We start from the raw sequence: 22,705 nt of genomic DNA, 5'->3' as shown, positions 1-22,705 counted from the left end.
AAAGCCAAAATCTGGGTTATAGTGAGATACTTACAATGGAAGTAAATGATGCCAAATTTTTGAAGGGTTTAAAAGGCAGAAATGTGAAGCTTATATTTTATAAAACCACTTGCATTAAATTCTTCTGTATAAACTTGTGTATAATTTAAACTGTAAAGTTGTTTACATTGTCATTTTTACAGTTGTTTTAGGGTTTACAGCATTATGTTGTCACGGCAAATAGTAAAATTGGATGTAAAATTGTATAACTTTATATAGAAAAGGTTAGCAAGCGATTTTATCACACTAAAATCATGTTAATCTGCATGTTGTTTTCATCTTGTGGCTACACTATTGAATATTTGAATGTTTACTTCCATTGTAAGTGCCTCAGATTATGTAACCCAGATTTTTGCGGTACTCATGTCACAAATGCTGTCAACTGAGGTTAACTTGTATTGAATCTGTAATGTCCGAAGTTTATTTTTGTAATTTACATTATTCTTAATTATGATTTTTTTACTGCAATATAAAAATAAAATAAAAACCCTCATGAAAATGTCACAATTGCAAAACATTTGAATTGTCTTTGAATAGGCTTCCTTTATTTTTATTTTTAGAAAAATATAATTTGTTCCACTGTTCTTCTGATTTGGGGTGAAATATAACCAGGTTTTGTGAGATTCACCCAATTATAATTATTGAATGTGTTCAATTATACTACACAGTGGTCTTACCATTCAACTAACTCCGCTCCAACAATATCATGAATGTGATACTTCATCTGGAATTTAACCTGGGCAGGTGTGTGCCGTCCCTCCAATTCAGTCTTTAGGATTTCACCATATTTGGATTTCTTTACCATGCCAAGAACAGTTTTGCGCCCTGTTAGAAGATGTAACTGGATATTAAACAATAACAATAGGAAAACCAATGAATGTGAGTCTTGTTGTAAAACCTACCTTTAATGAAATACTTAATGAATTTGCCAGAGTTTGGGATTGAAAGCCACCAGCTGCCCGCATCCCTCACGGTCAGCACACCTGATTTCACCAGCTGCCTGCAAGTTGAAAAGCATCTTTTAAAGTCAACGTGAAATGACATTAACAACCAATTTTTCCTTCCGAGTGAAACAGGATAATCAACAAGAAAGAAATTTAGGCTGGGACTTGATTTTATCCATTGGGAATTTATTGGATCGTGAAAAATGGGCGTTCCATACCAGAATGGAGCAAGACCTGAACGGACGTGGAGGCTGAAAGTCTCAAATTCACATTTGAGAGTGATCCAAATCATCCTAAATGATGATGATGATGATCTCGGTGACCAATTGTAACACTATTGTTATCGACATAATACTGTAACACTAGAAAAGCAGTGTCCTTCCAACTGTTATTTTTTACAGAGAAATGGTTTTTGTGAAGAATTTCAGTCAGGATTTAGGATTTCCATTATTTTAAATTAGACTTTGTTTGGAAAATTACATTCTAAATGTTATTATTAGGGATGCACTTATACAACTTTTTCTATAACTACACATATCATTATAAAATAGCGTAGACAAAACAATTGCATAAAAAATTGTGTAGCCTATAAAGAAAATCATTTTTGATAACTACTCTACTGGATAATGCAGCAGCAAAATGTACAATAATTCCAGTGAAAATCTTCAGTGAACATGAAGCCAGTTCTATTGGCACATTTCCCCCACATTTAATAATAATAATAATAATGTTTTATTATACAATAATACACTTTCAGTCGTAATTTCTAAACTTGTTTTGAGCTGCACTAACAACAGTAGCACTTTGAGGTGTTGGGCCTCATGTATTCAGATAGAAGACAAAGACAGGCCTAATACAGTCGTAAAACCTAACTGAGGCCCACACACAAAGTCATAAATCTTACTGATAAAAACCGCGCAAAAATCAAACAAAGCGAGTCCAAAACGGACTACAAATCCCATGAAGCCTTGCTCACTAAAGGATCGAACTCTCAACTCCTTTTGGATGAGGCACATGACAGAACGCCCCTCAACCATGACATCATCAGAAGTAGAAATACCTCTGAGATCCTTCCGGGATTTGCTTCCAGCAACTTTGCTCGCCGTGTGTAGATGCAGCTCATCGCTGCTCTCAGGTGTAGCCTCGTGGCACAAGGAAGTAACATCCGACTTGAAACTGTGGCCATACAATCTCCATCTCGCTGGACAAGTTGAGATTACTCTGTGTTCCACCAAACACTCTAACGGATCCGAAGGAGACCGCCGAGCAATCCGCATCTTCATCCGTTTGCCTGCAGAAGCGAAGAGAAAAAAGATTTCTCTTCCCTCTTCAATCAAGTCGACGTCACTTATTTCTCCGCCAGCCTGCCGAGAATCAGCAGCCGTACCACCTGCCGACAGAGCGAGGAAACGGCCTTCCGTCATCACCCGATCCTCGAGGAACCGAGTCGGAGTTAAAGGACAGATGAACACACATTCGTCTGCGTCCTCATACAATTCAAGTAAGAGGTTTACATCAGGGCAGAGATAGAATATTATAGTGTGTTATTCTTGTGTATCAAGGTTATTGCTTGTACAGTTTACGGACTGCCGAGTCCACTCATTGCTGCTAATAATACTCAAGGTATTATTGTAATGTACTGTTATCATGAATGAGATCTGCTGTGTTGTAGTCCAACCACATTGGACTGTTGTGTATTTCCGCCATCGCGGGTGAGACCGGCACACTGAGTTTATCCATTAAAGAACCAAAGACCGCGGGACGGTTTACTAGCCGTCCACTGAGTAACTGAGTAATAAACTAACAGATTCTTGATCCATTCCTAGTGGACCACTAACACCACACATTTTGGATGTCTTCCTTATTGGACAAACCACATTCATATCATGGAGCATTTACTAATTGTGTTAGATAAACTAGACATCCAAAATGTGCAGTGTTGGTGGTCCTACAGGCTCCGATATGCTTTATCCGCCATTTTAACCACTTGATGATGATTTAAAGTAATATATATTTACACACTGGCCAAAAAAAAGCTGCCGTTTGGATTTAAATAAGCAGAAACTTAAGAGCCTATGATTGGATCGTTATTGCAGTGATAAATGTTTCAGCTGGCAACAATTCTTTTAACCCTAAGTGATGAAGTGTGTAGCTTCTCATTTTTTAAACAACCATGTCAGAAGACGTATCTCATGGTCGTAGAAAAGATGTTATGGAGTTTCAGAAGTGGTAAATTATTGGCCTGCATCAAGCAAAGAAAACAACTAAGGAGATTGCTGAAATCACTGGAATGGGTTAAGAACTGTCCAACGCATTATTAAAACCTGGAAGGATAGTGGTGAACCATCAGCTTCACGGAAGAAATGTGGTCAGAAAAAAATCTTGAATGATCGTGATCAGAGATCACTAAAATGCTTGAAATTCACATCGTAAAAAAATCGACAGTAGAACTCACGGCTATGTTTAATAGTGACAGTAAGAGCATTTCCACATGCACAATGCGACGAGAACTTACAGGTTTGGGACAAAACAGCTGTGTGGCCACAAGAAAGCCACTTGTTTGTGAGGCAAATTGGAAAAAAACATTTAAATTTGCTAGGGAGTTTAAAGATTGGACTGTGGAGCAATGGAAAAAGGTCATGTGGTCTGATGAGTCCAGATTTACCCTATTCCAAAGCGATGGGTGCATCAGGGTAAGAAGGGAAGAGCATGAAGTGATGCACCCATCATGCATAGTGCCCACTGTACAAGCCTCTGGAGGCAGTGTTATGATCTGGGGTTGCATCTATTGGTCAGGTCTATGCTCAACAACGTTATGTGGGAATAAAATGAAGTCAGCTGAATGTACTGAATGACCAGGTTATCCCATCAATAGATTTTTTCTTCCCTTATGGCATATTCCAGGATGACAATGCCAAGATTCACTGGGCTCAGATTGTGAGAGAGTGGTTCAGGGAGCATGAGAATCATTTTCACACATGAATTGGACCCTGACCTTAACCCAATTGAAAGTCTTTGGGATGTGCTGGAGAATACTTAACGGAGTGGTTCGACTTTCCTGTTGTCAATACAAGATCTCGGCCAAAAATGTATGCAACTCTGGACAGAAATAAATGTTGTGATGTTTCATAAGGTTGTTGAAACAATGCCATGATGAATGCACACCGTAATCAAAGCTAAAGGCGGTCCAACGTAATATTACAGTATGCAACCTTTTTAATTTTTTTTGGCCAGGCAGTGTATGTGGCAATAATATGCACCGGTTATCATATGTTATTGTATTTTATAGGCTTATAAAATAAATTCACATGACATGGTCTTGGAAAATGTCTCTACGTGAACGATCGTAGAGATGTAGGTACGTTTGCACCAGCTCGGCAACTCAGCACTCCAATGTGTTCAGGTTGTCTGATCTCGACTCAAGAAATCAACTGGAAAAAGATGTTGGTGTATGTGGAGCACCCAGTCACACCCACCTATGATGTGGACCAATAGCAGTAAGAAGGTGTTTAACAGCCAGCGCAAAGTTTTCCTTCAAGTTTGCGCTGGCAAGCTTATTCCGCAAAGAACTTAACATATTTTTTGACCAGATTTACTGTATTTTAAAATGACATCACATCTGTTCTTTCTTCCATTTCTCTAGAAGTATATTGTGGCCTTAGGAGACATCATCAGGAATCATTGAATAAGTTTTCACTATGCTGATGATACTCGGCTTTATACTTCCTCCAGTCCAGACCTGATGAAATTTCTTAATAGCAGGGTGTATTACTGTGTTAACTATTTGAAAGATTTTAGAAAGGCTGCATTACCTCCAACGGCAGCCCAACATGCTATTTGGCTATTGGTTAACATTAACCAATAGTCCACCCAGCCTATGTGACACCAGCTGAAAAGCTAAGTTGTTTCAGAGACCGAGCAATTTATTACATTTTGATGTAAGATTTTATGTTCTTTAGAATAATGTACGCATGAATCCTGCATATAAGAGAAATTAAAGAACCATAGAAGTGGTCTTTTAAACAGTGTTCAACAGAACAATATAATAACGTTTCTGTCCTTACGTGATCTCAGAGTCTGTAAAGAGGAACTCTTTTAGCATTTTCTCTTTGTTGAAGCTCAACTCGGAGCAGGCGGGAATTAGTTTATCCAGAAATTTCTCTACAGTTCCGAGAGTCTCTCTGCCTGCCTGCCCCTGAAGAACTTTGGATCTGTAGTCTTCAGAAAACACCAAAGCGAAGGCCTCAGAGTCGAATCCCATCTGGAACATCAACAGCTCGCCGTTTTCTCTCATTTCATTCTGCCAACAAAGACAACCATACCAAAACTTATGAATGCATTTAAATAATCTACTACTATGTCTTTATTTGGAGAGGGTGAACTGATTTATTGATCTATATTTAAATAAGATACAGACTGATCTTACCACCTGCTTGTCCACTAAGGTTTTGTCATTGTGTAAACTGTACAGCTGATGTTTTAACACCACAGGAGGAAGAGTGTCGTTGAAGAGTTTGCGTGAAAACAGCATCATGAGGCACTGCAAGCTTGATCTGATATCAGTCACTCCATCTGTAAACAAAAATCATACAAATTATTCAGTCATTTCCAATGAAAATGTCAAGAACTAACATGAAGCTTTGAACTGAATTATATCATGTTTTACTGTGTCCAGTAGCACATTATTTGACTTTCAGTGACTTAACCCTCTGTTAAGATTGACTCCCTTACAGTTTCAGAGACCTCTGCTCTATGTGTTCAAACAATAATAGTAATTTCAAAATCACCCTTTTTTATTTTCCATTCAAATTCTTTGGTTGTTTTGCAGGATGCTTTTTATGTTTGGGGTCAAACTGAAAGTAGAAATAGACACCTTTTAGATGATACTGATACAGTCTGTACACCAATCGAAGAAAATCAGAATTTAGTGAACATTCACTGTAGTATTCATGTGTCTTCACCCCTTTTCCACACTCGGCTCTTCCGTGTTTTGTCATCTAACTTCCTGTTTGCATTGAAGCTACTGAGAAGAGTCGATCAAAATGGATTAGGTGTGGAAGCACAGAAAGTATTTTCACCTTGATAGTGTGAGTCTACAGCATCCCTTTACTACGTGAAAATGCTAGTGAGGTGTTTTTTGTCACTCTAAATGTTCATTTTCCCATCACATATGGAGGTAAATTGGATCTGGAAGCGTTTAATTGTTATACGTGTAACATTGTCTAATTTTTAGGTTTCAATTTAATTATTTGTGTTAAAATGAGTAGTTGACATGAAATTGCCAACAGTGACAGCTCTTATATTACACATGCAAGTTACATTAAAGAAAATTACGATTGTACTTTTAAAATTAAATTGTCACACTATTTTTTAGAAGCTTAAATGTGATTAAAATGGTTGTAAATTGAATATAAAAAAAATACATATATATATATATATACTTTTGCGCGCGCGCGTGTGTGTGTGTATGTGTATAAATATAATTGCACCCCTCCAACCGTCCCAGTTTAACACTAAAAAAATCTGCTCACCTTAACTATAACGCGATGGGTGAATGACATGAGATGGTGGCCAGGGGTGTCGTACAGAGATATTTTTAATGACTTGATGTGTTGTCTCTTGGAGTTTCATGAGCACAGAGGCATTTCAGTACTTCCTCAGCGTGAAGGTAGGATCTTGTGTATTTGTGAATAAAATCTCCCCCCTCTGCTTCCAGTTGTTATGACATCCCCAATAACATTCTCCGCTTTCAGAATGCGTTGCCCCATGCACAAACCTAAACCTAAACCTAAGCCTAACCTTCTCTACCCTACCCTACTCTAACCCCATATCCTATCGGGGCTAGGGGGAAACAGATTCCGTCGGGGAACACAATTCGATACAACACCAGATCCTTTCAACAAAGTCTCTTTTTCAAGGTCAGTCCATTCGGCGGCCATTTTTGGAACGCTCTAATGGTGTTTTCACACCTCACTCGTTTGAAGCATTTGTTTTTCGGAACCTGCCGCATTTTCTCCCTTGGTTTGCTTCGTTTAGGCATATATGAACACGGCAATCGCACTCGGATCTGCATCAAAACAATCGATCGGGTGGTCTCGGACCGATTGCAAATGAACTCTGGAGCAGTTCACTTGTGGTGAGAATGCAAAACCACCCAACGGACCAACGAACATAACTGAGGGATCTTTGGAGAAGACATCTGTAGATCAGCACTTCTCTGTAATTCACCATCAAAATGTGGATATAGCCTTTTGGCAACTATATTAGATATAATTGCATGTTTAGAATAGGAGCTGTTTTATAATTCCTGAGGTAACTTTAGTACGATGGTTTCTCTCTTTTGGATAGCGGCAGAACACGGGTAGGATGGCGTTAGCAACTTTTTGACAAATAAAAAAGCATTTTTACACGGCTTTACTCTGATGTTTGTGTGTGTGTACATGCAAGAGAGAGAGAGAGAGAGAGAGAGATCTGTGAGAACAGGCACGTTTCAATGGAGAAATAATGCAAAAGCAACTAATGACGGATAAAAATAACCATGACAGAAACTTTACAAATCATATCCATCCGAGTGATGGGTAATTTGTATTTGGAACACAACCCTGAACTGGCGACGCTCGAAAATTCTCTAAAATTTGTAATAGACCTTATTCATGCTAGTGCCATGTTTGAATTTTAATGGGAATGGAAACGAGGCTGTGAGGGATAGACTTACCATCACTTCAATGGCACAAATGGTATAAAGCTGTTTAAAGCTCCTAGATCAACATCTGATTTTCCAAAACCCAAGTTGTCTAGAGTTCTTTGTATACTGAATGTTCTTGGACAGATATTTTATCAATGTTTTGTCCACAGAATGATCCAAAAACACTTTAAACTGCAGTACAGTCCACTGAAGAGACTGTAAGTCTATCCCTCACAGCCTCATTGTCAAAGATGGTGCTATTGTGAATAAGGTCTGTGGTTGACAAATTTTTTACAGGCATATAATTTTAACCGGTATATCAATGGATGAGCTTAATCCTGGAACAGTGAACAAACATAGTGACCAATAAGGGGACAGCTTGCTCACATGACTTTTATTGACATAGTTTTGGTCTGTTCTGAAATGTTGCCTCGTGAAAGCGAACCGAACCAAGAAGATAATGCAACATTGTAACAATTTAGTCCCTGTTTCGGAACAAAGTAAACGGTCTGAAAATAACCTTAGGTAATTTGGGCAACTTTATTTCTATTTAAACAAGTGTTAGGACAGTGAAGCTCTTATCTACTTGAATGGGGAAAAAACAAAATCACCAAAACGGTTGGTCAAGATTACAATAAAAGAAAATATTTCAAATAAGAAGTAAATTGTATTGGTCCGAGGCGCCTGTGTTGCCGGCTTCACTCAAGCGGCCCGGCCGTGACACGTGCTCCAATACCCGGCGTCGCATCTAACTCGCTCCTGGGGGTGCGGATCTGGTGACGCATCTAAGGTGGTTTTCAAACTGGGTACGTTTGCTGTGGTCCGAATCCGAGTGCGATTGTTCCCGGTGCCCCCTACAGCGTTGGTCTGGTTTCACACTCACTTGATTCTATCGAACCCTGGTCCATTTGCGTTCATCTTACGTCATCACAAACACGCATGGAGAACACAACACAACTCATCGTACTTTTTGTTTTTTTGTTATTTTGGTGCCATTATGCACAGCAGAGTGAACGGCAACTGCGTATGTGCACGTTTCATGGCATAACTCATCAGATGTCCAGGGGAAGGCTGACAGCTGTTGAGTTGACAGCTGATTGCAAGGAATTCATTTGCATCTTTGTTTACACTGCACGCTTACGCTCGTGTCCAAGGTGAAGTTATCACAACTGTCATCTCCTATTATACCTTATATTTATAAGTCGAAACTGATGATGTCGTCATCGGCTAAAACGCATGCGCAGGTTACTTTACTTCCTGAACGAGTGCGCACCCAAGTCCAAGTTGCTTTCACATTCACACGAATCGCGCTACAGTTCCATTGCAACCGAACTCAGACCACCTCCTATAGGTAGTCTCGGTTTCAGTACCACGGTGCGCTCCCCGGTATGCATAACAGCTTTCACATTACCAATTTTTCATGCGAACCGTGCTCTGTTTCAAACTAAACTGCCAGTGTGAAAGCACCCTAACTCGCACCGGACCCTCACCGCACCATTCCTGGACCCGCGAAGATGCCAGCAGGTTGAGACCAGTCTCCCGAGGAGAGGCATACTCGGTGTTTAAAGGCAGCGGTAATGAGGCTGTATTTTTTCCGCTGATCGTTGGCTGCCATTGGGTGTTCCAATTTCTATCATTCATTTTAATCCACAGTTTTCCTGAGCAACCACTGGGCGGCGCCATGATGATTCTAACTGCCCGTTTTGTATTTCTGGTCTCCAGACGCCAAGTAAAAACTGCCAAAACAAGCAATCCAGAAGAGAACAACAACCAAGTGTTGCTTGGTGTAAAATTTAATTTCAGGCTCAACTTGTGCTATTGTTGGCTGTCATAAGAACTCAGAATTCATGATATCAACGTAACTTACCTCGGATCATCGCTTTGTGTCATGTACACACTCAGGTGAGGCACTGTTTATAAAAAACGGTCATCTCGACTCCGTGAACTATCGGCATGTTTTTTGACAATTTTTACAAATGTATTACCTTAAACATTACATTTCCCGCTAAGAATATTCGTCGATGCGAGTGAAAACACTGGAGACCGGAAATTGAAAACACTTCCGCGTTCAGGAAAATTTTGGATAGAAGTGGCCCGTCTCTGCTAAATGCTCTCTGTTTTGACAAGCAGGAAATGTTCATGGAACAGTGACGAACAGTCCTCGAAATGGTCTGTAACCTAAACCCAAACACATTTAATGCAAATCAAGTTTTAATCGGGTCTTATAAAATTAGTTAACTTAAATTTACGTATCATCCAATGTTTTTGAGCTATTAAAGAGGCTTAGCGACTCTCAGACAATTATATATATATATAAAAAAGCATAAGGCTACATACTAATGGTTAAATAACTAATAAATGTAATATTAAATTAAGTAATGTTAATGTTGTGTGAGAAACTTACCTTGACTCTCCCCATTAACACTGTCAGCTCCAGATCTGCGTTTCTTCATTAAACAGAATGTATCTGCGATTAAAGCTCTTTTTCTGTTCATTTCTTACTGACTTTCAAGCTATTAGCAGAGATACTATTTTTATTTAGATTTTACTTGTACTAATATAGCTTCTATGCTAGTTTGTAACATGTTGATATAGTAGAATAATTTGAGAATATTTCAATTGTAACTCTGCTGTTTTAGGAATGTTTGATTATTTGTTTAGAGCTCATCAAACGGTTGACCGAGACTCTTCTTCATGTGCTATTATGAAGCACAATCTGCCGTCTTCTGCCCTCTAGCGGACTGTGTTAAAACAACACGCACACACTCAAAGACAGGACGATCTGTTGTCACTGCAATTTAACGTCTTATATTAAAAGGTTCTGTGTCTATGCCTCAACCCTTACTTTAAAAATCTGCTATACTCTCTACTACCTGGATTTACATCTCTTAACTAGATTATACCTTTCTTATAAACTTAAAAACAATATATTTTCAACTACTTTATTAGAACAAATGTTCTTAAAGGAGCAATATGTAACATTGACATTAAGCGTTTAAAATGGGTTCTGCAGTCCAAATTTAAAATATTGGAGAGAGTTGTCTCCCCCGTCCCCTCCTCCCTAGACTCACACGGGTTGCCAGGTTGAGGACACGCAACAGGAACGAGCAAACTGACAATGGAAAGCGACGAGCCTTACACTGTAATTTGATCAGCTAATGTAAACGTTTGCAATGTTTTTATTGTTTGCAAATTATAAACCAGCTCATGTGGATTTTTTTATAACTCTGTCAATGTTAGCTAGATGTATTGCTGGCTTCCATGACTGCAGAGAGCTGTGTTAGCCCGCTAACTTGTTTTCAATCTGGCAACCTGGGGTGTTGAAATACTTTTGTGAAATGGGCAGTGGGCGGGATCACACAGGCCAAAACACAAACAGAAATTCCGGCCCGGAACAGACATTTCAAAGTAGAATATAATGGCTGTAGCATTGTTTTCAGAGAAGCCAGTATTTCAATTTAGCATATTTCCTAAATCTCTGATGACATATTATGATAATTGTATGCTTTAGTACAGTAAATATATTACATATTGCACCTTTAAAGCTGCCTTGTGCATTCAGGTTAAGATTGTTGTCTTTGGTGGTCAGATTAGTTAATTGCTGCTGTCCATTCCAGTGGTTCTGAACGATGGGAAGAGTGATGTGTCAGGCCTACGATGTTGAAACTAGCAACTAGCAATCTTTTCTTTTTCTTTTTGTTGTATGTCAAAACAAGCTCTTCTGGCACTATGGTTCATGTATGATTTAATGGACATAAACATGCTTGGCTTAATATATGACAATTTTTAATTTGTGTGATATGAGCAATATTACTGTCCTGAATTTAAAACAATTTGGTCATGAAGTTTGCCACTGTGTCATAATTGTTTCCACTGACTGGTGGGTTCTAAGGCAACAATTACATCAATAACATTTCCACAACATTACACTCACCCGTATAATGTGTTCTGGGCACAGTGTTTAATAATGTGTATTAAAAATCTTTGATGCTTGCCCAGTCTCAAAGCCCTTGGCACATGCCTGCATTTAATGGCTTAAGGCCAGTTTATACTTCTGTGTCGAACCTACGCCGTAGGCTCCGCATAGCGGCCAACGTGCTGGTTTGCATTTACAGTTCTGTGTTGGTGTGTCTGCATCATTTTGTGATTGGGTTGCTGCGATATGAAACTTTTGGCTTCGGTACAACACCAGCCCTGGTACCTCGATATTGATACTAAATCAATACTTCAGCAACAAATAAATAGCCTCAGATTACTGATGAAATCACACAGAAAAGGACTGGAATAAAATAACTGCATAATGTCTTGTAGTTGCAAATTCTGCATTTTCCATTTTATTTTTTCTGGATGCCATGTTTTATGTTTTAATTAAGTTTGGTTTTAAACTGTGTTAACTCAAATTAAAGGTGCTGTATGTGATTTTAGTGTGACTAAGCCATTGAATTAGCCAGGCCCCTCATTCCAAAACCCCGCCCTACAAAGATAATTGTGAGACCAAAACTGAGCAAAAAAGCAGCATTGTTTGTTCCTGTGGCTGTCAAATTCAACAGTGGCACAATAGCGCCCTCAACTGACAAACATTATGAATCATAGCCTCAGTGATCTGCTTCAAATACAACACTATGAGAACAAGCAAAATGATTGACAGGTGAAAAGCGTCAATGTCTGCGGTCCACAGACACGTTTTTGTTTGCTGTGTACAAAGTCTACAGCTGTCACAGAGATGACGGTGAGATATCTCAGGGCACTTATTCATTAATATCTATAAGGGAGTAGGAATATTTTTTGCATACTTTTCCATGAAAAAAAAAATCGCTTACAGCACCTTTAATACATAAATCTTTAATAAAAAAAAAAAAGAAACTAATTTAATTTTCAACCAAAAAAAGCGTTTTTTTTTCTTCAAATACAATGCTGCGCAACAGAGCTTCACAGTATAAATGAAAACATTAATTAAAAGAATCTGATTACCTGTGGCACAAGGCTGCTACGACTCTGCTGAAAAATTTGAAGTTTTTTGTTTTCATAATTTATAAAATATGAGTATTTACAGGACATCATACTATCAAACATATGGTCAAAATATTATACAGATCTGAAAGTTCTCGAGTAGAATAAAACAAATATTGTTTTACTCAAAAACCAAATATATACATTAAAAGACCAGAGAAAAAAGCACAGAGTTTATAAATTGTAAACAGATGTGTCTTTTGTCACATTTTCGCTTGTAACTTCATGAAATAAACAAAATATATAAACAGCAGATGCTCACAAAAAACGAAACAAGGCCAAATACAATGTGAAATGATCACTGACAAGCGGATACAAATGATGCATAGATAAAATAATCTTGGAGAAAATGCGACGCTACCTCAGATATTTTCTTGTCATGCTGGGGGACATAATGGCCCCATTTACACCTTGCATTAACATGCATTTTCGGTGATCGGATCGCTATCGGATTACACTTGACCACATTAAATGAAAGGTGTAAATGCACCCAAGATGCACTGTGAATGGATTGTGAGATGGTCAGGAACGGATTCTGACCACATTCAAAGAAGGTGTAAATGCACATGCGTTTTCGTTATCCGGATACAACTACGTAAGTAATCAGTGTTTTTAAAGAATTTTCAGTTACCACAGCCTCTGATGTAGGGATGCAACAACTAATCAATAAAACTGATAATTATCGATAATGAAAATCATCGACAACTAATTTAATTATCGATCATTTGGCTATTAGCCGTGCACGGAGAAGCTCCGTCAGTGATGTCACTTTACAACCCAGTGAAAAATGTTTTGCATGATGAACCTCGTTTGAATGACGGAGACAAGTTGAAGCGGAAAAAACATGACCCAAGATGTCCAGTGCACGAGAGCACTTTATAAACACTTCAAAGATCATTATAAGCACACATTTTAATATGGACCAGGTACTGCATCAGGTGCGTTGACAGAGTGCATGCGCATGTGTCAAAAAACTGAAGTGATGTCTGGCTAGCACCAGCTGTAGTTTGTCGTCATCTTTCAGCGACACGTAGCAGTGGAGTCCGACACCAAGCAGGAATACAGCTGGATCTGGCAGGCTCTGATAACCTCGGGATATGAATCCTGAGATTGAGACAGGGAAACAAATAGAATATTATTAGTGTAGATGCCATTAAATTTTATGCAGAGTAATAGATAATGATGATTTCTGGTTCTGGCAGACCTAACTAAAGCAGCCTAACTGTGAGTTGAAGGATAAATTAGGTTTATGCCTGGCTAAATAGATGAGTCGATAAAATTGGGCTAATATGATCATATACTGTATCTTGGTTTTCGTCAGCACTCTGGCTGCTGCATTTTCAACCAATTGAAGTTTATTTATTGATCTTGCTGGACATCCTCCCAGTAATGCATTACAATAATCTTAGTCTTGAGGTCAGGAACACATGAATTAATTTTTTGGCATCAGCGACAGAGAGCATGTGTCGTAATTTAGCAATATTTCTCAGGTGGAAGAATGCTGTTCTACAAACATTTTAAATGTGATTTTCAAAGGACAGATTGGTATCAAATATAACACCTAAGTTCTTTGCAGAAGAAGACGATGTAACAGTACATCCATTGAGAATCAAATTATATTTTAGCTTCTTATTTTTTGCAGTTTTTGGACCAATCATTAGTACCTCTGTTTTGTCGGAATTGAGTAGAAGGAAATTTCTGGCCATACAATCTTTGATTTCATTGATTTCATTGAAACACTGCTAATTTGGAGAATTGTGAATTTTTGTTGGGTTTAGAAGAAATATAAAGTTGTGTATTGTCGGCATAACAGTGGAAACTTATTCCATGATTCCTGATCTCCAAGGGGAAGCATGTACGTATAAGGAGAAAAGCAGAGGTCCTAAAACTGATCCATGTGGCACCCCATACTTAACTTTAATTTGATATGACAATTCCTCTTTTAAACATACAAAGTGGTAGCGGTCTGATAAATAGGATCTAAACCACGCTAATGCAAACCACTCCTCCTCTTATTGGCAGATAGTCGCGGTTCCTCCGGCTCTTGGCGGCCGGCAGCGACCCCTTCGTCCCCAGGCAGACGGCCGTAGCTGCTCCCCTGGTGGATGGCAACAGCGAGGACTCCGTGACAACGCATCCCTTCTCCCTCCCGGGGGTTTTGGCAACACTGTAACAGTATAAAAACGGGCAAGGAGGAGGTGGGAACTGGCTGAACAGTAAGCATAAAGTTTAATGGCAAACTTAAAACCAACATAAACAAACGTGCAGCACAGCCGTGTGCATCTCTCTCTCTCGAACCGGCGTCTCCGGCTGCTACTTTATCTCGCTCTCTCGCTGATCAGCTGATTCAGCACCGGCCACGCCCTCCTCCTCGTCACACTAACCAATTTAGCTACAGTACTGAATAAACACCTAGGAGTGTTGTGGTTATTTTCTATGAGTTTGCTAAAATATGCTGACCTGGCAGCTTTTAGTGCTTAGTTACTATCCTTCCATGCACTAAGAAATACCTCTAATTTTGTATTCTTCCACTTGTGCTCCATTTTCCGAGCTGCTGTCTTGAGAGCATGAGTGTGATCATTGAACCATGGTGCAAGGCTTTTTTCTTTAATTTTCTTTAATCGAAGGGGGGCGACGCTATCAAGAGTGCTAGAGAAGACTGTATTTATATTTTCTGTTTTTTCATCAAGTTCTTCTAGACTTTTTGGTTTACAGTGTATGTGAGACAATTCTGGAAGATTATTAGTGAAGCTATCTTTAGTGGTTGAAAGAATAGTTCTACCTGAATGATAGTGTGGTGTAGATTGAATGACATTAACTGATCACAACAAACAAGAGACAAGGTAATGATCAACATCAACTCCATATGACAGAATTAAATCTAGATTATGATTATGGTGATGAGTTGGTTCTGTCACATTTTGTCTGACTCCAAGAGAGTTGAGAATATCAATAAATGCTAATCCTAAAATGTGTCATTTTCACTATCTATGTGAATGTTGAAGTCACCAACAATAAAGCTCTATCTACATTAATTACTAGATCAGATAGAAAATGTGCAGATTCACCAAGGAAACCAGAGTAAGGCCCGGGTGATCTATATACTGTAGCAAGGGCAAAAGACGACAGCGATTTTTTTTATTTATATCTGACGGTGTCATATTAAGCATTATTAGTTAAAAAGACTTAAACTTATATCCTGTCCTCTGAATAACACCAAAAACTTCACTGTAAATTGTAGCAACACCTCCTCCTCGACCCTTCAGACGAGGATCATGTTTATAACAATAACCTGAGGGAGTAGATTCATTTAAACTAATATATTCATCCAGTTTAAGCCAGGTTTCAGTCATACAGAGCGCATCCAAACTATGATCTGTAATAATTTCATTTACAATTAGTGCTTTGGTAGAAAGAGATCTAACGTTTAGTAGCCCTACCTTTATATGATGTTTATCTTACATGTTTTTAGTTTTTTTCAAGTTTGACCGTAAACAAATTTTTTTCTAAATGATTTAGTGAGAGTTTTGTGTTTGGTAGTTCGGAGAACAGACACAGTCTCTATATGGTATCTAGGTGATATAGTTACTATGTGTTGTAGTTTATGTGACCTATGTGACATCTCAAGGCAGCTAGCAGATGTTCGGATTAACCAGTTTATCTGCTTCCTGACCTGGGCCCCAGTTAGTCAAATACTATCATTATTAAGACTATGAGCCAAATTACTAGAGAGGAGAGCATCACCTTCCCTGGAGGGATGGAGTCCGTCTCTCTTTAGCAGGTCAGGTCTACCCCAAAAACTCTTCCAATTATCTATAAATCCTGTGCTTTTCTCCAGACACCACTCAGACATCCAGCCATCCAGTGACACTAATCTACTATAAACCTAGTCACCACGATGAGTAGGGAGGGGGCCCGAGCATATTACAGTGTCTGACAGTTTTTGCAAGTTCACACACCTCTTTAACATTATCTCTAGTGATCTCTGACTGGCAAAGCCGGACATCATTAGTGCTGACATGAATAACAATTTTAGAAAATCTACATTTAGCATTAGCCACCACTTGTAAATTTGATCTGATGTCAGATGCCCGAGCCCCCGAAATGCATTTAACAATGTTGGCTGGAGTCTCTATTTCCACGTTCCTTACAGTAGAATCACTAATTATTAGGGCTCTTTCAACATGATTCTCAGTGGGTGCATCACTGAGTGAGGAGAATCAATTGGACACCCTAACAGGAACAGGAGAGTGGTGTTGCTTTGCTGAGTGAGTATGCCGCAGAGACATTACCCAATCGCCCTGCTGCAGGGGCTCTAGAGCCAGAACCAAAGTGTGTGTGTTACTCGCTGTTCTACCCGCATCCGAAACAGTGTCTACCGTCTTCTCTTTCTCACTGACCTCCATTAGTGTTTGGATGTGTGCCTCTAGCTCATTAGCCTGACTAATTCCTTACATTTATCACATGTGAATCCCTCACTGCTGACAGAAGAAGCTATTGTAAACGTGGCGTGTAATGCAGGATGCAATAATGTGAGTGGATGCTATGACTTACTGCAGTTGTTTGTTGTTGTTGTTGTTATGGTTGTTTGTGAGCTGCGAGGGTTTGAGATCGATGTGGTTGCTAATCAGCAGATGTTTGAGATTGATGCAATAATCCGTGTAAAACACAGTGGAGAAAACGAATGCACGCAATCGAGACGCGAGATGTAGACAAGCGGAAAAAAGCGAGAGAAACGGGTGCACGCAGTATAATACACACAGATGAAATAGTAGAAAAGCGGAAAAAACAGAAGCACATGGTAAAATGGCAAAAGATAAAGCGATGAATTTATAAGAATAAGAATAAGCAATGCTAAGCAGGCTAGCAAGCTACAAACACTTGTGAAAATGGACTCCCAATGGACTCCCATTCACTGGAAAACTTTGTGTCAGTTTCTATTCCAGCATCATTACACGTCAAAATAGTGCCATACCTGTTTGCTCTCTGACAAGTTACCAAAGAAAACAAGTATAGAGCACCTCCTAGTGTTCAAATCACAAAATATACCAGGAACTTTCACAAAGTCATTCCACCTCAGTCTAACATAAAATATTGATCCTTACCTTAAATCATTCTGATAAGTTTGTACTTTTCCAACACCTCATTCCACCCCTTTTACCTCATCCATTTTTTTTTTTGGAGCTATCCCCCTACCTCTTTAGTATTCCTCAATCTTTTCTAATTGCTTGATTATCATAAGTGTATAGGGTCTTTATTGATTCACTTAATTTATATTTGCGCTTCCATAAATCATATTTTTTCATATTATGTCAAATCTTTATAAGCTTACTATCACAGTATACCTATTTCTTTGTTTATTACGAGACACATGAGTTCTATATTCATACAAATGACGGCTATATTATATTTATTTACATTTGACATTGCTATATGACGAAGAAGAAATGCAGAATGTAAAATATTGCAAGTGTTCGAAAGACATCAGTCTGGTTTAAAAATGGACACTCAATGGAGACTGCCCTTTTGTCAGTAGTGGAAATCCTGCGACTGGCGAGAGCAAACTCCAAATCATCTGTCCTCATCCTCCTTGACTTGTCGGCTGCTTTCAAAACAGTGAACCTCCAGATTCTCCTGTCCACTCTCTCTGACCTGGGCATCACAGGAACTGTGCTTGGAAGGTTTGAGTCATATATCACAGGCAGATCCTTCAAGTTCACCTGGAGAGGAGAGGTGTCCAAATCGCACCAGCTGACCACTGGTGTTCCTCAGGGATCAGTGCTTGGACCACTCCTCTTTTCAATCAACACTACATGACTTAGACCTATCATTAAAGCACATGGTTTCTCCTACCATTGATACGCTGATGACATGCAGCTCTACCTGTCCTTCCATCCTGACGACCCCACCGTCTCAGCTCGTATCTCTGCCTGACTCTCTGAGATCTCGACCTGGATGAAGGAACGTCAACTTCAGCTCAACCTTGTCAAGGCAGAACTCCCCGTGATTTCAGCCAACCCATCTGTTGGCAACAAGTTCTCTATTAATCTTGGTTCAACTATGCTAATGCCAACCAGGACAGACCAGAACCTGGGAGTGGTGGTGGATGATATCCAACCTTTCCTGTCTGAATATGCTGCACAGCTCCTGATCCAAGCTCTGGTCATTTCAAGGCTGGACTACTGTAATGCCCTGTTGGCCGGTCTCACAGCTAGCATGATTATGCCACTGCATATTGTCCAGAACGCTGCAGTGTGTCTGGTCTTCAATTAGCCAAAGATGGCTCACATCACCCCACTCTTGATTTCATTCTACTGGCTGATTTTCCACCAATCAACACTAAATACACTTACTATTTAACAAAAAATAAAAATCTTGCGCTGGCATCTTTACAACTTCAGCCACTGTGAGATCTTGGAAGTGTGATACTGAAGATATTGTTGACTTTTGTATGACAAATTACTTGTTGTGTTCCTCATTTGTAAGTCGCTTTGGATAAAAACATCTGCTAAGTGACAATGTAATATAATGTATTTATTTGTTAACATTTGTTAAGTGTTACACCTGAACAGTATGATTTGACTATTGCCATTTGAGAGTACTACTGACATTCTGTAAGTTGTTTGTGTATTTGGACTCAGTAAGTGCCTGAGAAAATAACATAAGCTGTGTAGTTTACAGGTGCATCTCAATAAATTAGAATGTCATGGAAAAGTTCATTTATTTCAGTAATTCAACTCAGATTGTGAAACTCGTGTATTAAATAAATTCAATGCACACAGACTGAAGTAGTTTAAGTCTTTGGTTCTTTTAATTGTGATGATTTTGGCTCACATTTAACAAAAACCCACCAATTCACTATCTCAAAAAATTAGAATACATCATAAGACCACTAAAAAAAAACATTTTTAGTGAATTGTTGGCCTTCTGGAAAGTATGTTCATTTACTGTATATGTACTCAATACTTGGTAGGGGCTCCTTTTGTTTTATTTACTGTCTCAATTCGGCGTGGCATGGAGGTGATCAGTTTGTGGCACTGCTGAGGTGGTATGGAAGCCCAGGTTTCTTTGACAGTGGCCTCCAGCTCATCTGCATTTTTTGGTCTCTTGTTTCTCATTTTCCTCTTGACAATACCCCATAGATTCTCTATGGGGTTCAGGTCTGGTGAGTTTGCTGGCCAGTCAAGCACACCAACACCATGGTCATTTAATCAACTTTTGGTGCTTTTGGCAGTGTGGGCAGGTGCCAAATCCTGCTGGAAAATGAAATCAGCATCTTTAAAAAGCTGGTCAGCAGAAGGAAGCATGAAATGCTCCAAAATTTCTTGGTAAACGGGTGCAGTGATTTTGGTTTTCAAAAAACACAATGGACCAACACCAGCAGATGACATTGCACCCCAAATCATCACAGAATGTGGAAACTTAACACTGGACTTCAAGCAACTTGGGCTATGAGCTTCTCCACCCTTCCTCCAGACTCTAGGACCTTGGTTTCCAAATGAAATACAAAACTTCTTCTCCTTAGCCCAGGTAAGACGCCTCTGACGTTGTCTGTGGTTCAGGAGTGGCTTAACAAGAGGAATACGACAACTGTAGCCAAATTCCTTGACACGTCTGTGTGTGGTGGCTCTTGATGCCTTGACCCCAGCCTCAGTCCATTCCTTGTGAAGTTCACCCAAATTCTTGAATCGATTTTGCTTGACAATCCTCATAAGGCTGCGGTTCTCTCGGTTGGTTGTGCATCTTTTTCTTCCACACTTTTTCCTTCCACTCAACTTTCTGTTAACATGCTTGGATACAGCACTCTGTGAACAGCCAGCTTCTTTGGCAATGAATGTTTGTGGCTTACCCTCCTTGTGAAGGGTGTCAATGATTGTCTTCTGGACAACTGTCAGATCAGCAGTCTTCCCCATGATTGTGTAGCCTAGTGAACCAAACTGAGAGACCATTTTGAAGGCTCAGGAAACCTTTGCAGGTGTTTTGAGTTGATTAGCTGATTGGCATGTCACCATATTCTAATTTTTTGAGATAGTGAATTGGTGGGTTTTTGTTAAATGTGAGCCAAAATCATCACATTAAAAGAACCAAAGACTTAAACTACTTCAGTCTGTGTGCATTGAATTTATTTAATACACCAGTTTCACAATTTGAGTTGAATTACTGAAATAAATGAACTTTTCCATGACATTCTAGTTTATTGAGATGCACCTGTATGAGTTATGTGAAGCTCAGTATGAGTTTGACAGCCAGTTGCATCTCATAAAATTTCAGCATGTTAGCCATGAATACTTTTCTATAATTTGTTGCATAATCTGTTTGGTATATGAAAAATAAACCATCAAAACATAACAGAATATATTATTTTCTGTTATTTTCTAATTGTCTTAAAAATGCTTTGAAATGCTTACACTGTCTGGGGATTTTGTAGATCCATTTATAATAAATATACACTGATGAGCCAAAACATTATGATCACTCACAGGTGAAGCAAATAACATTGATCATCTCCTAACAAGGCCACATGTCAAGGTCTTGGTTGATTAGATGGTAAGCAAACAATCAGTTGTATTATTCATCGTGTTGAATGCAGGAGAAATGGGCAGGAGTAAAGACCTGAGTGACTTTGACAAGGGTCAAATTGTTATGGCCAGACAACTGGGTCAGAGCATCTCTGAAACGGAAAGGCATCTGGGGAGCTCCTGGTCAGCAATGGTGAGTACCTACCAACAGTGGTCTGAGGAGAGTCAAACCACAAACCGGCGATAAACCGTTGGGCACCCGATGTTCATCGATGTGCGAGGGCAATCGATGATATCCCATCTGGTCCGAACCGACAGAAGGTCTACTGTGGCACAAGTCACAGAAACTTTTAATGATGGTTACGGGAGGAATGTGTCACAACATACAATGCATCGCACCCTGCTGCGTATGGGGCTGCGTAGCCGCAGACCAGTTAGAGTGCCCATGATGACCCCTGTTCACCGTCAAAAGTGCCTACAATGGGCACGTGAGTGTTGGAACTGGAGCAGTGGAAGAAGGTCGCCTGGTCCGATGAGTCCCGTTTTCTTTTACATCACGTGGACAGCTGTATAAGTGTGCACCATTTACCTGGGGAAGTGATGGCACCAGAATGCACTGTGGGAAGACGACAAGCCGGTGGAGGGAGTGTGATGCTGTGGGCAATGTTCTGCTGAGAAACCCTGGGTCCGGCCATTCATGTGGACGTCAATTTGACACGTGCCACCTACCTAAACATTGCTGCAGACTAGGTACACCCCTTCATGGCAGTGATATTCCCTGATGGCAGTGGCCTCTTTCAGCAGGATAATGCACCTTGCCACACTGCACACATTGTTTGGGAATGGTTTGAGGAACATGATGAAGTGTTCAAGCTGTTGCTCTGGCCTCCAAAGTCCCTAGATCTCAATCTGAATGAGCATCAACTGGATGTGCTGGATCAACAAGTCAGATCCACGGCAGCTCCACCTCGCAACTTACAGAACTTGAAGGATCTGTTGCTAATGTCTTGGTGCCATATACCACAGGACACCTTCAGGAGTCTTGTAGAGTCCATGCCTCGGTGGGTCTGCGCTGTTTTGGCAGCATGAGGAACATGTCAGGTGTACATGTCAGGATGCTAAAGACCCGAGGTAAGTGGTTATGTTTGGTGTAACACACATGCATTTATGGGTTAAAATCAACTGTATAGGCCAAACAACATTGTGGCATGGGGACGTGGTCATGTGTCTGTCTGCGGGAGAGGGTAAGCGGTAAGGCTCTTCACCTGGGCTGTGATTACTCTAACACCTGTCTCTCATTATAGTGATGGCGGAGGGAGACCTGATAAGCCACACCAGAGTGTCAGAGTGGGAGAGAGAGTGGCAAAGGAAACTGGTGACTGAATGACTGGCAGCTATATGCAGAGACTGCACACGTCCAGTTCTATGAGATACTAAAAAAGCCCTGTTTGAATTGGCCACTGAGAGCAGTTTTTTGTTAACCTGACTGTGTGGATAAAATAAATACT

The 22,705-nt window shown here is 39.7% G+C and overlaps 1 protein-coding gene and 1 long non-coding RNA gene across 6 annotated transcripts in view; one reads left to right on the top strand and one right to left on the bottom strand.

The window, feature by feature from the left end:
* Nucleotides 1-10,384, bottom strand: part of LOC127452174 (serine/threonine-protein kinase 19-like) — a 12,495-nt gene extending 2,111 nt beyond the window's left edge. The window contains exons 1-5 of one of the 5 annotated variants that reach the window (XM_051717476.1): nucleotides 10,073-10,384; nucleotides 5,410-5,555; nucleotides 5,048-5,283; nucleotides 942-1,039; nucleotides 717-864 (exon numbers count right to left, since the gene is read on the bottom strand). In XM_051717476.1, coding sequence (XP_051573436.1) covers nucleotides 717-864; nucleotides 942-1,039; nucleotides 5,048-5,283; nucleotides 5,410-5,555; nucleotides 10,073-10,163 — 719 coding nt within the window. In that variant the 5' untranslated portion in view covers nucleotides 10,164-10,384. Of the gene's footprint in view, nucleotides 1-716; nucleotides 865-941; nucleotides 1,040-5,047; nucleotides 5,284-5,409; nucleotides 5,556-6,514; nucleotides 6,651-9,535; nucleotides 9,776-10,072 lie in introns of those variants that run through there. The other 4 variants (XM_051717477.1, XM_051717479.1, XM_051717478.1 and 1 more) reach the window with 4 other exon arrangements.
* On the top strand, nucleotides 9,774-22,705 carry LOC127452191 (uncharacterized). The gene is made up of 3 exons (XR_007899211.1): nucleotides 9,774-9,837; nucleotides 14,701-14,894; nucleotides 22,502-22,705. It is a non-coding gene; the product is annotated as an uncharacterized LOC127452191 (long non-coding RNA).

The sequence above is a fragment of the Myxocyprinus asiaticus genome, chromosome 14 (genome assembly GCF_019703515.2).
Source record: "Myxocyprinus asiaticus isolate MX2 ecotype Aquarium Trade chromosome 14, UBuf_Myxa_2, whole genome shotgun sequence".
NCBI classification, from domain to species: Eukaryota; Metazoa; Chordata; class Actinopteri; order Cypriniformes; family Catostomidae; genus Myxocyprinus; species Myxocyprinus asiaticus.
The sequence above is the reverse complement of the archived record's forward strand: the minus strand, read 5'-3'. Positions and strand labels throughout refer to the sequence as shown.